At 40.3% G+C, this 17,037-nt stretch overlaps 1 protein-coding gene across 4 annotated transcripts in view; it reads left to right on the plus strand.

Moving 5' to 3' along the window:
- HEG1 (heart development protein with EGF like domains 1) overlaps positions 1-17,037 on the plus strand; it is a 202,783-nt gene that overhangs the window by 39,866 nt on the left and 145,880 nt on the right. For all 4 annotated transcript variants that reach the window (XR_011967954.1, XM_072613751.1, XM_072613750.1 and 1 more), the window contains exons 2-6: positions 1,467-1,763; positions 4,645-4,968; positions 8,252-8,602; positions 10,073-10,414; positions 16,500-16,769. Coding sequence is in view for 3 of the 4 variants with exons in the window: in XM_072613751.1 (XP_072469852.1) it covers positions 1,467-1,763; positions 4,645-4,968; positions 8,252-8,602; positions 10,073-10,414; positions 16,500-16,769 (1,584 nt within the window). In the remaining variant the exon portion in view is untranslated. The remainder of the gene's footprint in view (positions 1-1,466; positions 1,764-4,644; positions 4,969-8,251; positions 8,603-10,072; positions 10,415-16,499; positions 16,770-17,037) is intronic.

A 17,037-nucleotide genomic window follows, 5' to 3' on the forward strand; every position in this document is an offset into this window, starting at 1 on the left:
TAGAGCTGGAAGAGACCTTAAAGACCATTTAGTCCAATACTCTCATTTTACAGACGAGGACACTGAGACCCAGAGAGGGTAGGTGATTTGACCAAGGTCACCCAGGTAGTAGGAGACAATAGCAAGGTTTAAACTCAGATCCTCTGATTACAAAACCAGTCACACCCACCATTGTAGTCATGTTGTCAGGCCTATATAATGGCAGCAACCTCCTACCTGTTCTCCTACCATCCCTATCAGTCCTGTGCACATCCACCAAATAAGTCTTCCTACAACACTGATTTCATTGTAGACACACAGAATGCTAGAGTTGGAAGCAAATTTATTGGAGAAGAGAATCTTGTCCAGCCCCTTCATTTGATGGATTGAGAAAATTAGTGCTGAGCTTATCTTTAGTGAATGTGTTTCTGCTACTCAAGGTCTCTACCTCCGTTCTCCCTCTGAGTGTCAGAAGTAGATGAATGACCTCTTTCTCCTCCCATTATGCACACTAGGAGGAACTTTGAGTTTTGGAAGATGGCAATTCTTTGATCCATAGAAGAGTTGAGCCTAACTTTCAACTTCGGCGCCCCACCCCCCCAAGCGGGATAGTACTCAGCTGTTTACAATTGTATCCTACTTTTCCCCTAACGTGTAGTTCCCTTTCCTCACTCTCTCTGAATGTGAACATCCTACAAATCCCACCTTCTCCATGAATCCCATATTGATGTCCCCTTCTTTGAACTCCTCTTGTATGTAACCAATCACTTTGGTATTTAATCATATCCCACCTTCCTTTGTTACTTAAACAATGCCATGTGCCATGTGTATTTGTTGTGATATAACTTTTTGTCTTTCTAATATTTTTATAGTGGGAAGAGGGTTGCATGTGGTGATAGGAGACCTGGGTTCAAATCCTCTCCCTCTTCAGTTTCTTCACCTATAAAATGGGGATATAATGATTGCTCTACCCACCTCACAGATTTGTTGTGAGGGAATTACTTTGTAAGCCTTTAGAGAACTCAGGACAGGAGCAGTGACCCAACTGATACTTTTGTCTCTTATCTAGTATCTAGCGCAATGCTAGACACTCAACAAATATTTTTAAATGAATAAAGGTACAGGTAGAGGGAATGAACCCTTGATTTGATTCCTGTAGACAATGACTGACTGAAAAAATTCTGCCAATGCAGATGGGCACTTTCTCCACAACTTAGACTCTAGAACATTGATAGATTAGGTCACCTGCCTGGGGTCATGTAACTAGACTGTGTGAGAGGCAGGATTTGAACTCAGGTCTTCCCAGCTCTGAAGCCAGCTCTTAGATCCACTATGCCACTGATAGTATTGAATGACAGATGGAATTATCTCACATGTATGTAGTACTTAGGAGCAGCACTTCCTTTCAGTAATCTTTCTGAAGGTTCACGTTATTGACCTCCCGGAAACCAGAAAGTTCTCACTTCACCATTTTCTTATTCTTTCAGCTGCCGTGAAAAGTCACAAGCCAGATAAAAGTTCTGAGCTCCAAAGGGAAAATTTCACCACCTCTTCTTTCAATTACAAAAGCATTTCAACTGTGATCCTCAAAGATCTTGAGACATTTCAGAATTCCAGCAGCAATAGCACCATACTGAATGCCCCAGGAAGCACCACTCTGGCATTAGAAACATCGAAATCCAGAGGGAGTACGAGCTCCTATAGGAGTAGGATGAGTGCTACTTCATCGCTTGGATATTCTTCAGAGACACCTTCTGTCCCATCCTCTCAGAAAACCCCCTCAGGTGTGTTTGTGGGGTGCTCTTGCTTGAGTTATGTGAAAAATGGCACTTGGAGTGGGGAGAGGGCTGGGGAAGGGCAAGGGAAGATATTCCACGTTTAAGACCATGAAACAGTGAAGTGAGCTGGCCCAAACTTAGGTGGGTCTGTGGTCTTACATTGCTCTACTCTCCTTCCTCTCCTGTGTAATCTTCATTCATATTCTCAAATTGTCAAGACAATGGAAACCCTCCCTCCCCCTTCTAAGATAGATAGATGGATAGATGAACTCAGTGGGCTGCATGTCCAGTTTCATATCAGAGTTACAGTCATTTTCATTTTTCATCCACTTTGTTTTTTAAATATTAATAATTAAATGGTGCTCTTTTGAATGTGTGACTCTGGCTTCCCTTTATCCATGTGCTACTCATCTGAACCAGGTACTCCAAACTGATGAAGCCCTCATACATAGAGGGCCCAGGTCCTTTAGGGAATCACTAGTCTACAGACAGTATATAACGGTAACCACATCAAGGACATCTTGCCACATGTTCTTTTGGTCTCAGATGGGAGAGTGTGGACGATCTGGGAAAGCTTCCAAGAATGTTCATTTGATTTTTGTGTGATTGCATTTTGTGATTTTTTTCCCTCCTCTTAAAGACAGCTTAAATGCTGGGAACACTGCCACAAAGATCTGTGACCTACACAGCTTGATGGATGGTGGTTTTTTTTAACAAAGATTTGTGTTAAGAAAGCATTGAACGATGGGTAGGATTTGGACAGGCAAAGAGGACTGGAGGAGGCATCCAATAACAGTGGATATGGGAGGAGAGGACGCATAAATAAAGGTACAGAGGTGGTAAAGAGTTATCTGTGGTTAGTGTTGGGCTTTCATCCTCAAAGAGGACCAGTGTTGAGAGAGGAATGTGACTTGTTTATAGGAAAGTGAGGAGAGTAGCCTGATGGCAAGGCACAGTTTAGAAATGATATTTATAAACCAGAGAGTATCCAGAAGAGGGCAACCAGGATGGTGAAGGTCTTTGATTTCATGCCCTGTGAGGATCAGGTGAAGGAACTGGAGGTATTCATCCTAGAAGAAAGATTTGGGAAAAGGGGTAAGAGATGGGGGCACTATACCCCTATTTGGTTGAGGGAGATGGATAGGTTGATGATCTAGAGAAATGTGGCCATGGCAGTTTTTCTGTCTTGCTTTTGTTCTCTTTCCACATGTATGAATATATACACATATAGATATATACATATCTATGTGTATATGCACACCGATTTTTATATATACATATTTTATATACATTTATATATACATATATATGGAAAGAGAGGCAGAGAGGGAGAGACAGAGAGAAACAGACAGAGAGATACAGAGAGATGTAGAGAGGGAGAGAGATGAGAGAGAGGGAGAGAGACAAAAAGAGGGAGAGAAGGAAGAGAGAGAAGACAGACATAGAGAGGGAGAGAGATAGAAACACATATGGGGGGCTTGAGAGAGAGAAGGAAGAGAGAGAAGACAGAGATAGAGAGAAAGAGGGAAAGAGAGACAGAAAGAGACAGAGAGAGAGAAGGAAGAGAGAGAAGACAGATAGAGACAGAGAGAGAGGGAGAGAGACAGAGACACACATGGAGGGGAGAGAGAGACAGACAGAGAGAAAGAGAGACAGAGAGAGAGAGAATGAATTCATTTCACTTGGCCCCAGATAGAACTGGAAGCAGTGGGGAGTTATTGAAAAAGAGGCAGATTTATGCTTGACGTAAAGAAACTCTTTGAAACAGTGAATGTTCTCCCAAAGTACACTGGGCTGCTTTGGAATGCAATGCATTCCTCCTCCCTTGTGGTCTTCAGGTGAATCCTAGATGCCCGCTTAGGCAGTTGTAGCGTGACAAGAGTTGATTGAATGGTGATCAGCACTCCTAACGCAAATTTGGACAGTGTTAAAGGTTTACAGAGCAATTTTCTCACAACCTTGTGGAATATATCTGTGTCATGTGTCCCTTTTGTTAGTCTGGTGAAACCTATAGACCCCTTCCCAGAATTGTTTTTAACTGTATAAAGTAAATACATAAATTATAGTGAAATGCAGTTATCCGGATATTAACAGTTCACCAACCCCAGGTTAACAACCCTTGAGATACAAGATTAGGTCAAGGATCAGGAAACTAAAATCCTGGAACATGCAACTGAGTATGAGACAGGTAGTTTATTCCTACACAGAAAGAAATGCTAAACATGGAAGAGTCATAGTCCACATTAATAGACTTAAGAAGAGGAACAGAATTCAGTAAACATTTTTCATTGCAATCATCTGGGAGGCTAATATTTAAGGTAGTGTTTATATCCTGATGAGCTCTCCATATTTTGTGTGGGGAGCAGTGGCAGGGTCTACAAGATTCTGAGATAGAAAAGGACCATGCTCCCCTTCTTGCGTAATATCACCTGGAGAACTGCAGCTGAGAGAGCCCAGCCAGAAACTCCTTCTTTTAAAAGACCCACTGAGTCATCAGCTTTTCTGGATCAGAAGCCACTTTGGGGGCTCTTCATTATTTCACATTTTTTGAGCCCTGTGGCCTCCAATCATACATGACTAGAAGCCAGTTAATGAAAAAAAGAAAAGCAAAGAAGAGAAATTAAAATACATAGAAGAAAACAGAAGGAAATCCAGAAGGGATACAAAAAGGCAATTTTGTGGCTACTTTGTTAATACACTTTAAAAAATATGTAACAGAAATTTATTGTTTCATATGCAATCCTCTTTTTTATTCTTCTTTGCACAGGTTTGTGCTTGGTGGTGATTATTAACTTCATAATAAAAAAATTTCCCCCAAAACGAATTATGACATTTATGGAGTTCTGGTAAGCTGTTGAAATTTTAATTTTTCCTTATCTGATTTCAGCCCTGGAAAGCTTCCATCAGACATCTAACAGTTTAGAGTCAGAAAGAAGGACTACCACCTTTGTGACCATCTCAGACTTCCTGACAAGGGGAAAAGAGAGGACATTCAGGTCTCTAACTAATATCACTCCCTCCATGGAAGCCAGAGGAGGAGCTATGCCATCTATAGAAACATCCACTCCTTCCAGTTTGATGCATTCTTCAACTTCTGTATTGGCGACTGAAGAATCAAATATCTTCTCCCCCGAGAGAAGTCACACAAAACTGCCATGGCCACATTTCTCTAGATCATCAACTTATCCATCTCCCTCAACCAAGTCTTCCTGTGAGTATATGCTGTAGTCACAGAGTCCCTGCTTCTCCATACCCAATTCATAGGCTCCACTTAAGACCCCATGAAGCCTTCTTGGACTACTCAGCCCCCCAACAAGTTTAATGTACATTATTGACAATTTTCTCCATCACTTTTTAAAGCCAATCCACAAAACAACCAATCTAACCATCATTAATAACATTTATTGATTTCCCAGGTGTAGCTGCTAACATTAAAATTTAGCAATTGTCTCTTAAAAGCCAACCCCTGAGTTACTCCCCATAATGATTTTGTTTAAGCAGCTAGCTCTTGCATGTAACGTGGACCCAGGTTCCGCTGCCTCAGTTAAAAAGATAATTCTCTGATATCTTCCTGTCACTCAACAAGCATTTATTAAATGCGTTTTGTTGTTCAGTCGTTTCAGCCAGGTTCAACTCTCTGTTACACCATTTGGGGTTTTCTTGGCAGAGATACTGGAGTGATTTGTCATTTCCTTCTCTACCTTATTTGATCAATGAGGAAACTGAGGCAAACAGGGTTAAGTGACTTACCCAGGGTCACATAGCTAATAAGTGTCTGAAGCTGGATTTGAACTCATGAAGATGAGTCTTCCTGACTTCAGGTCTTGCACTCTATCTTCTTTGCCATGTGGCTCAATAAATACTTAATAATTAGTATTTACTATGGGGTCAAACACTGTTTTAGAAGAATGTCTTTACAAATTATTAATAAATATCTTTTGGGTTAGATGATATCCAAGGTTCTTTCCTATGCTCCAGTTGTTTTGATTCCATAGTTTAAAAACCAACTTTATTATTATTAAACTCTGGAAGGGAAGCATTTTTTTTATTAAGCTGTACTTGGATTCTGTTTTGGTTTACAAATCCTGGGATCATCATTTCTATTTGCCTTTGGCCCATTCATTTGGCATGTTTTAAAATAATTTTTACTGTGTATTCAGACAAAACTCACAATTTCACTGAATAATACACTAGCTTTCTTCTTACCTTTTGGGACTTAACACATGCACACATATGTACACATGCAAACACACACACACACACAAGCTCCCCAGTTTAGTGTAATGGGAGGAGCACTAGATTTGGAGTCACTACCCAAGTTTGAATCCTAGTTCTTTATAGCTAATACTTCTATAGCATTTGAAGATTTGTAAAGCACTTTACAAATATGATCTCATTTTGTTCTCATGCTAACTTTGGAAGGTCAGTTCTCTTATTATCCCCATTTGATAGATGAGAAAACTGAGTCAGAGAGAGGTGAATTGACTTGTTCAAGTTAGTAAGTATCCAGTGTCTGAGGGCAGAATTGAACTCAGGTCCTCCTGACTCCAGGGCTGGTGCTCTATCCACTGCACCCTTAGCTGCCCCTTAACCACATTTTCAAAATGTTTTTGTTTGTAAAAGGATGGGATGCTCTCTATTCTGCTCACAATTGTTGGTTGCATTGATGTTGTCTAGAAATAGTGTAGATCCTGTTCCTGGGCCATAACTGATAGCCCCTAAGCTATTGTAGAGGTCAACTGGGTGGTGCAGTGGATAGATAGAGTCTTGGGCTTGACATCAGGAAGACTTCTCCTCTTCATGACTTCAAATTTGGTTTCAGACACTTAGTAGCTGGGTGACCCTGGGCAAGTCCCTTAACCCTGTTTGCCTCAGTTTTACATCCGTAAAATGAGCTGGAGAAAGAAATGGCAAACCACTGCAGTATCTCTGCCAAGAAATCCCCAAATGGGGTCATGAAGAGTCAGATGCGACTGAAAGGAAAATCACTCAGAAGCTCTGTGGAAGATAGACTGGAATAGGGAGAGACTTGAGATAGGGAGACAAGTTAGTTAAGAGGATGTTACAATAATGTAGATGGGAGGGATTGAGGGCCCAGCCTAATGTGGTTGCTGTGTGGGAAAAGGGTCAAAGGAAAGGACGATATGGAGGTAGAAAGAGCATGCACTTGATGACCTCTAAGTTCTTGTCTTGCTCTAAATCGAGCCATGATCCAAAGTTATTATAGGCATTTTATATACTGAAATTCATGTATCTGCATGTAAATGCCTGTAATAGTCTTCAATTTTATTATCTAAAATTAAGTTTGTGATATATTATAAAAAATTATATCTAGGCATAGCCTACAACATCACTAGATTTCTTTGCTTTGGTAAATATCTTAAAAATATCTATGTATATGTACATACATATTTTTTCCAGTTACATATAAAAACAATTTTTTAACATTCATTTTTAAAAATTTTGAGTTCCAAATTCTCTCCTTCCCTTCCTCCCTCCTCTACTCTCTCATTGAGAAGGCAAGCCATTTGATATAGGTTATATGTGTGCTGTCATGTAAATGTCATGTAAAAAAGTCATGCAAGAATTTCCATATTAGTCATATTGTGAAAGAAAACACACACACAAATAAAAACAGTATGCTTTGATCTTCAGACTCCATCAGTTCTTTTTCTGGAGGTGGAGAGCATTTTTCCTCGTCTGTAAAATGAGCTGGAGAAGGAAATAGAAAACCTTTCCATTATCTTTGCCAAGAAAACCCCAAATGGGGTCACAAAGAGCCAGACATGACACAACAATAACATTACTGACTTTTGTCTGATGGTCGTTAACTGGATAAGTCTTGTTTTTTCCTGTTAGATTGTCTTCTCTTTGAGGACAGGCATCGCATCTTCTTTGTTTGTCCAGTCACAGGGTCTTAGATTTATTTAAATGATTCAAGAGATTTCTTATTTCTTTGGTGTGGTTAGTCCCTCCAGTGACACAGACATTAACCCCTCTACTGTGCTGATAGAATGAAGCTAGTATCTTTTGATGATGGGCCCCTCTGTCTTTGGCAAGGCTGGCTTTGGATTAACGTTCATTGTCAAGCCCTACTCAGAACCTTTCCATCTCAGGAAGACTTGCTAGTGCTTGTGTTTACCAGCGTGTCCTGTGAGAACTCAATCTCTACAGTACAATGAACTCTCAGAATATGGTTACACTTAGTAGATGCTTGATAAATATTGCTGAATGAATGAGGCAGTTGGGTGGCATAGTGAGAAGAGTGTTGCACTTGGAGTCAGGAAGATTGAGTTCAAATCCAGCCTCACATTTACTAGCTGTAGGACCCTGACTAAGTCACTTAACTACTGTTTGCCTTTGTTTCCTCATCTGTAAAATGGGAATAATAAGAGCACCTGTCTCCCAGGATTGTTGTGAGTATCATATGAGATAATATATGGAAATAAATGGTAGCTATTATTATTCAATGAATTTTCCTTCTTCTGTTTCAGCCCCTGAAACTAGGACAGAACCAAAGAACTCAATTGCTTTAAATACTTTGGCCATTCATACAAACAGGACAAACATTTCTACCACATCCATCCAAGATGCCTCAAGGGCTCTTGAGTATTCAACTAATAGAAGTTGGTTGGTAAATCGAACAGAAAGCTCAACCAAGTATTCCGGAATGGCCAGCTCTTCAGCATCAACCCATGCCTCATCTTCCTTAGGGGAGGCCAGAAGAAAAGGTACAGTGACAAGGAATCTGAGTGATGCAAAATTCATCAAGCCCGCAACGGATGACACATTTGGATATCCTTCTTCCAGGACCTCCGCTCTGTCTTTACAAAATGATTCCCCAAGTGAGTACCCAATTCATCACATGGTGTAAAGCAAAGTCAAATCCAACTGAATTAATATTTTGGTAATAGATAGGACAAGGAATCTCCATGGTCCTGCAGCTGATATATGTCAGAGGCAGACCTTGAGCCCAGGACTTCTTGGGCCAGCTTTCTATTTCACTGTGTGTGTGTGTGTGTGCATGTGTGTATGTATGTATGGTCACAAAACACATGTATACACACATACCCACATGTATATACATATATGTATATATACATATACACATTTATATGTATATACACACATAAATATATACATAATGTATATATATATCCTATGAATTATTTTTCAAAATTTATTTCCTTTTCAATTCATGGACTAAAACAAGTATTTCCATAATGCAGTACAATAAAAAGATGATTGCACATGAAACTACCAATCTACCATGTACAACTTGCCATTCTCTCCAAATATACAACAAAGTTATCATAAAATTTCTTCTCCCCCCTTTATTTTCCTTCCTTCCTCCCCACTCCCACCCCACCTAGAGACTGTGTGTCATAGTAGGCAGATGGCAAGCTCTTCTGGAGTCAGCAGCCTAGGGTTCAAGCCCTGCCTCTGACCCATACTAGCTGTGTGACCATGGACAAGTCTAACCTTTCAGTGCCCAGGCAATTTAAGATTAGAAATGACAGTAAGTGCCATGAGTATAACTCTTTAAGGATTGCTAGGTGCTTTACAAATATTATCTCATTCTGTTCTCATAACAGTCCTGGGTGGTAGGTGCTATTCTTAGCCCCAATTTACAGTTTTACAGATGAAGAAACATAGAAAGTAAGTGACATGTCCAGGGTCACAGAGCCCATAAGTGTCTAAAGCACGGTTTGAATTTAGGTCCCCCTGACTCCAGCCAGGTCCAGTGCTCAATTCACAGAGTTACCTACTTTTCAACCTCCATCAATGAACGGAGTTTCTAAACTAGGAGTTTCTCACAGTGATACAACCCCCCCAGGTCTAGAACCTTCTTCCCCCTAATAAATAGACAAACCTGTTTATTTTTATATTTATCTATCTTATTTATTTATTTTATTACATATATTATATTAATCTATATGAAAGGCAGTATGGAGTAGGGTATAGAGTCTAGATGGCTCTCCTGGAAGACAGAAGAGCTGAATTAGTCTTAACTTCTGACTCCAGGTTATGTGGCCAGTCAGTGCCGTAGGCAGCTTTTGTATGAGTTTCATTGAGGATGGCAACTTGCACTGGTAGAGGGAGTTTCATCACCTGGAAGTTCCCTGTAGTAATGAAATCATAGGTCAGGTCCTTATCCCTACATACATATATGTTGAGAGAGGCAGAAGTTATTTCTAAGGAAATCTTAGCAAGTGCTAATTTTTCACACACCCAGGTGATGCTGCTGAGCAAGACCAACGAGAGATGCTAACTTTTGCAGGCAGGATTTATCTGTTCCCTGTATTTTCTTGCAGCCTTTGAAGGAGACCATCAGCTGCCCATTAGTGATGCTGATTCTGGGGATGACAGTTCTAGGACTCAGACTGAGGCTGGGCTCAATTTCGAGACTTTCACAAGAGATGGGAAAGACACATCCCATTGGTCCATGACCAACCAAAGAGTTTTTGTGGATGTGAAAGAAAACTCCACTACATATCCTGAGACTGTGAACCCTTCAGTCCTGACCCAGCTGTCCAAGCAGTGGACAGGAGGTAGCACAGACCCAGATGATGCACATCTCCTTGAGCCTTCCACAGGATCTTCATCAGCGTCTTCCTCAGAGATATGGGATTCTTCATCACAGGGTCGTCCTTTATGTGAGTTTTCATTTCCCAAAACTTGGTTTTCCTCAGCTATGCACTTAAAAAAGGCTGAGCTTGTTTTATTCAGGATAATTCGGATCTCCATAAACTCTAGCCCTTTCTGTGAAATCAATCTCTGAAGCAACCAGTATTTATTAAGCACTCACCGTTTACCAGGTACTGTGCTAGAACCTGGGGATAAAAATACCAATTCAACACTGACTTCAAATCCCACTGTTTTAAGAAGGTCTTTCCAGGTCCACCCAGCAGCTACTGCCTTCTCTCTGATATTACTTTCCATCTGTTCTGTGTTCATCTTGTATGCACCTAATTATTTACATGTTGTCCCTCCAACTAGAATGCCCTACTTGAGGACAGGAACTATTTTTGTCTTTCTATGTATCCTCAGAGCTCAGTGTAGTACCTGGTATACAGTAGGCACTTAATTAATGCTTGTTGGTTCACTAATTTAATGGGATCATTCCCTGCTCACAAGGAGCTTTCCATGCTCCAGCCAACTGACGGTAATCTGAGTATCTCTAGGTCAATGATTCCAGCCAGTAAAAGACAGTGCTCTAGGAAATACCTTGTTGGGTAGATCTCTAAGAAGCTTTCTCTTGCTGGGTCCTCTCTCTACCACCATCTCTATGTCACAGTTCCCCCAGCCCTGCTTGGTTAGGGTCTTCAAAGGCAGTGCTCCTCTTCACCTGAGACCTTTTCTCTTTGTAATTTCAATGCTTTAGGATAGTGAAAATCAGCTCCACTTAACAAAAAAGTTGAAGACTTATAATCATTTCTCAATAAACACTCTTACTACCAACCCTGACATTTTTTCTCTTCCTTTTCATTCATGTGGCAACCACACTGTTTTCTAGTATGCTCATTTTACAGATCAGAGTATAGGGCATCATATTGAACTTGTGATAGCACTCATATAGAGAACTCCCAGGTGAGGAAAGCCTCTCTACAAAGCCTCTCTACCAACACAGGTTGGTACCTTCTCTGAAAACGTATAAAAAATTGCATAGAGCACTGAAAGTTTATGTAACTTTCAAAAAGTCAGAGAGTTATTTAGTAAGAGAAGCAGACTTTGAGCCCAGGTCTTCTGCCTTTAAAGTTAGCACTCTTTACCTTGAAGCTTTGAGGGATTTCTTCATCCCCAGAATCTAGCACAGTGCCTGCCACATAGTAAGTCCTTAGTAAATGCTAGCTTGTTGATTGATGATTGACTGAAAGCAATTTTACCAGGAGTTAGCTCAAAGTCCCCCCATGTGCATCTGTTTTGCCCCTAACAATAGCTAGCTCACTCCTTATGCCCATCTTGCCGTTTGGGGGCAGAAGTTTCAGACCCACAGCTTCTGTTTCAGGTCCAAGCTGCTGCCCCTCCAGACTCCTAAACTCAGCCTGGATTCTGCCTAGCAGCACACAGTCAAATCTCAGCTCCCTGGGCCCTTGTCCTCTATCTGCAGAAATCTGCTGAGTGGTTGTTTTCTGTTCCTAAGGCTTTTTTCACTGTCCTTCCACTGGTCAGCTACATTGCAGCCGCCCTTCAACCTAATTCAATCATTCTTTTTTAGGACCTTTGAGTCTCTCCAAAATACCTTTTATATGTCTCTCTCTCTCTCTCTCTCTCTCTCTCTCTCTCTCTCTCTCTCTCTCTCTCTCTCTTTCCCTTTCCCCCGCCCTTCCCCTTTCTTCTCCCTCTCCCTCCCTCTCTCCCTCACTCCATTCCCAGCCCTCTCTCCCTGTCCTTACCTTCCAGCTCTGACAGTTCGTCACATAAAGTTGCCTACCAATTTTAATTCATCATGAAATTAGGGCAGCAGTTCTCAAAGTGTGATCTGGGGCTCTCTGAGACCCTTTCAGGGCACCCATGAGATCAGAACTATTTTTGTAGCAATGCTGAGACATTTTCACCTCTAATATGGTCCATATCAATAGATAGACCCCACCTGAACAAAAGCTCTTTGGGGAGAAGAAACATCAGTCGTTTTTAAGAGTACATTGGGGTCCTGAGACCAAAAAGTTTGAAGACTGGGGCTCCCTGAGACTTTTTCAGAGTATCCATTATTTTCCTAATAATGCTGGGACATTTTGATTTCTAATATGGTCAATATCAACAGATATAACCCACCTAAACAAAATCTCTTTGGGGGTAAGTGTCCTTAGTAATTTTTAAGAGTATGAAGGGGTACTCAGACCAAAAAGTCTGAGGACCGCTGAATTAACGTTTCTGAAATCTACCTTTAGAGGCAGCTTGGTAGAGTAGATGAAGAGCCAGCCAGGTGGCTAGAGAGCTGGAACCTCAAGTCAAGCAGACCTGAGCTCAAATCTTGCTTCAGATACGTGTAGCTATGGGGGTCACATAGGCCCTAGGGAGGTCTGCCTCAGTTTCCCCACCCATTAAATGAGGATAATGATCACACCTACCTGACAGAGTTACTGTAAGGATCAAATGAGATAAAGCATTTTGTAAACCCTTAAGCATGATATAAATGTTGGCTTTTATTATTGGCTCTAATTCATCCTGGCTTGTGTCCTTGAGTGAACATTTTTTTTTTTTTTACCATTTTACAATGCAGTTAATCAATCCATACGCATTTATTAAGCACCTACTATATGTCAGGCTCTGTATAAGGCAGTGGGAATAAAAAGATAGAAATGACGCTTTCCTTGCCCTCAAGAAACATAGATTCTATATAATTTAACTGGGCAGCCCTGACTCACATCAATTGGACTATGTCTTAACATTATGAATTTTTCATTGTAATTTAAAGTAGAATAGGAACATTCACTTAGACATAAATGTTGGAAATAAAAATCTGCATTTTTATAATAAAAGTAGTATTTATAAAAAAAGTGTATGATAAAATAACTTTTCAAACTGTACAATTACCAGAGCTTTCTTGTTATAAAAAACTTACAGGAATTACATGTAAGATCTCCAGTGTTCTGTGCCTCGTCTGTATTTGGCATCTCCATTTCCTATATCCATCCTTCTTAGTCCCCCAGACAAGACTCTTGCTGACCTGTATTGGGCGACAGAGTTTCCTCCCTGAGCGTTCCCTTGACCAGTGAAATCACACCTCCAGAACTGTGACTGCAGGTCATGCCCACCAAAAGAAGCCTACCTTTATATTTAATAAATTTTCATCTCTCTGGCCACAGTAACTACTATTTTGTTGTTGTTTAGTTGTTTCAGTTGTGTCTGATTCTTCATAACCCCAACTGGGCTTTTCTTGGCAAATATACTAGAGTGGTTTGTCATTTCTTTCTCCAGCTCATTTTACAGATGAGGAAACTGAGGCATATAGGGTTAAGTGACTTGCCCAAGGTCACACAGCTAGTAAGTGTCTGAGGCTAGATTTGCACTCATGAAGATGAGTCTTCCTGACTCTAGACTTGGCATTCTATCCACTGTACCACCTACCTGCCAACTACTAATCAAATTGGAGGGGGAGATATTTGTTTGCAACATTTCCCTGCCCTCATTCCCACACATACCTATCAAACCTTAGTGCCTTTAGCATAACTAATCCCAAGCTAGGTACCCGTTTTTTGCTGAAGTGTTCAGGCAAAGGAATAATGATTTCCTGAGAGATAAGCAGCCCTGAGTAGGTGCTTTCATAAATTACCAGCCCCACCAGGAGGTACCTTCCCTGACTCTCCTTAGTGAATTATGTCTTCATGCTGAACCATGTTAGTATTTCTTTTAAAAAACCAACATTTTTTCCAATTACATGTAAAAATTTTTAATATTCATTTTAAAAATTTTGAATTCCAAATTCTCTCCCTCTCTCCTTCTCTTCGCCCTTCTCTGGGAGAGCAAGCAATTTGAAACAGGTTATAGATGTGCAGAACATATTTTGATAAGTCATGTTGTATAGAAAACACAGACCAAAAAAGAAACCAAACCAAGAAAAATAAAGTAAAAATTAGTATAATTTAATCTGCATTCAGATTCCATCATGTCTTTCTCTGGAGGTGGATAGCATTTTTCATCATGAGTCCCTTGGAATTGTCTTGCGTCATTGTATTACTGAACATAATTAAGTCATTCCCAGTTGATCATTATACAGTATTGTTGGTACTGTCTACACTGTTCTCCTGGTTCTGCTCATTTCACTTTGTATCAGTCCATGTAAGTCTTTCCAGGTTTTTCTGAGAACATCTTGCTTGTCATCTCTTATGCCACAGTATACTACAATCATATACTACAACTTGTTCAGCCCATTCTCCAAATGCCATTACTGTCTACAATGTTCTTAAATGAAAAAAAATAATTAAATATAGGGTAGCTAGGTGGCATAGTGGATAGAGTATTGGGTCCAGAGTCAGGAAAACCTAAATTCAAATATGGCCTTAGATATTTAATAGCTGTGTGACCCTGGGCAAATCACTTATCTCTCTTTGCCTCAGTTTCCTCATCTGTAAAATGAGCTGAAGAAGAAAATGGCAAATCACTCTAGTATCTTTCCCAAGAAAAGGGGTTACCAAGAGTTGGACAGAATTAAAATGACTCAACAGTAGCAGCATCAACAAATTAAATAAAAGTTAAAAGGAGAGGGTTAGACTACATGTCCTCTGATGTCCCCTCTGGTTCTAGATACATGGTCCTATTGTCACTTTACCATCCACGATGGATAGTCATACAAACTCACGGAGATACAGTGTTGCTCTCACTCCTTAAAATAGTAAAATTTACTGAGCCACAAATCCAGAATGTAGGATGACTGGCCTAGAGCAGGAAGGGACCATAGATGTCATTTAGTCCAACTCAGATTCTAGAAATGAGGAAACTGAAATGCAGAGGTTAAGTAATTTGTCCATGATCACAGTCAGGTAAGAAACCCAGTCCTTTGAGTCTTGAGCCAGCTTTTCCTCCTGTACTGGGAGGTAGACTTCTGGAGGCCCAAGGAGGTCATCTAGTTCAAGGGGTCTTGACATGTTTTGTACCATGGCCCCCTTTGGCCATTTAGTGAAGCCTAATACATGTGAATTGTTGCCTATATTAATAATCAAAGGAAACACTTTTTTCTCAATTACATGTAAAAACCATCTTTACCACTCATTTTTAAAAATTTTGAGTTCCAAATTCTTTTCCTCCTTCCTTGAGATGGCAAGCAATTTGCTATAGATTATATATATGCAGTTATGCAAAGCATATGTCCATATTAGCCACACTGCAGAAGAAAACACATACAACTCAAGAAAAATAAAGTAAAACAAGTATGCTCGAATCTGCAGTCAGACTCCATCAGTCCTTTCTCTGGAGGTAGGTAGCTTTTTTTTATCACGAGTCTTTTGGAATTGTGTTGAATCCTTGTATTTCTGGGAGTAGTAACTCATTCGCAGTTATACAATGTTGCTCTTTCTGTGTACGATGGTCTCCTGGTTCTGCTCATCTCACTGTGTATCAGTTCATGTAAGTCTTCCTAGGTTTTTCTGAAATCATCCTATATGTCATTTCTATAACACAATAGTATTTCATCACAATCATATGTTACAATTTGTTCAACAATTTTATGCCCTCAATTTTCAATTCTTTGCCATCTCAAAAAAGCTGCTATAAATGTTTTTACACATATAAGTCCTTTCCTTTTATCTCTTTGGCATATATATCTAGCAGATTGCTGGGTCAAAGGGTTTGCATAGTTATATAGCCCCTTAAGCGTAGTTCAAATTGCTCTCCTGAATAGTTGGATCAATTCACAGCTCCACTAACAATGCATTAGGGTCCCAACTGGAAACATTAATTTTGATCAGAGGTTAGTGAAAATAAGATGTAATTTTTTCCTCATTCAAATCCATGAATCCCTTGCAATCTATCCCCAAAGGATCTGTGGACTCTGGTTGAAAACTCCTGATCTGGTTCAACCCAAAGGCTTCAAGCCTACAAACCTATTAACTTTAAAGGTTTTGACTACTGATTTCTCCTTTGCAACTTTAGTGTTCATTTTTATTCATTGGAGCTAACCTCCAATGAAAACCCTGTGTAAATACTTACAACTCCCCACACAAAGGTATTCGCTGCCTGCTTTCAGAGTTGGATACTATTGTCTCCTAAGTTTATCTCACTCCTTTTTGATTCACATTCCAGACACTGAAGGGAGCCATGAGCTGGGGAGACGCTCAGGTTCAGAGGAAAGTACTTCCAGTTTTCTTCATCCCAGTCCAGACACCTCAGCTACTTCATCTAGGAATGGAGAGAGGACGTTGAGATCTCTTACCAATAGCAGCCTGCCTTCTGGTGGAGGGGAGCACTCCACGATGCATCTCCGTGGCACCGAGGGCACCATTCCTCACCTGGGAGTCACAGACACCACAGGCTCCCCATCAGCTTTATCAGACACCTTGCAGACCCAAGAAGGTAAACTTTTCTCTGCCCTGCTTGGTTTGTCCATGGTTCTAGAATAACGTTTATATAACACTGTAATGCTTGCGAAAAATTTTTACACATATTATTTCATTATGATCTTTACAGCAAACCTCTGAAATAGGTGCTGTCACTGTTCCCATTTTACAGATGAAGAAGTTAAGGCATAGAGAAATGAAAGAACTTCCCTAGCATCTTACAGCTAGGATGGGGCTGAAGGTAGATTAAAACTCAGGTTTTCCTGCCTCCAGTTAGTTTTTGA

Source organism: Notamacropus eugenii, chromosome 5 (assembly GCF_028372415.1).
Source record: "Notamacropus eugenii isolate mMacEug1 chromosome 5, mMacEug1.pri_v2, whole genome shotgun sequence".
Taxonomy (NCBI): domain Eukaryota; kingdom Metazoa; phylum Chordata; class Mammalia; order Diprotodontia; family Macropodidae; genus Notamacropus; species Notamacropus eugenii.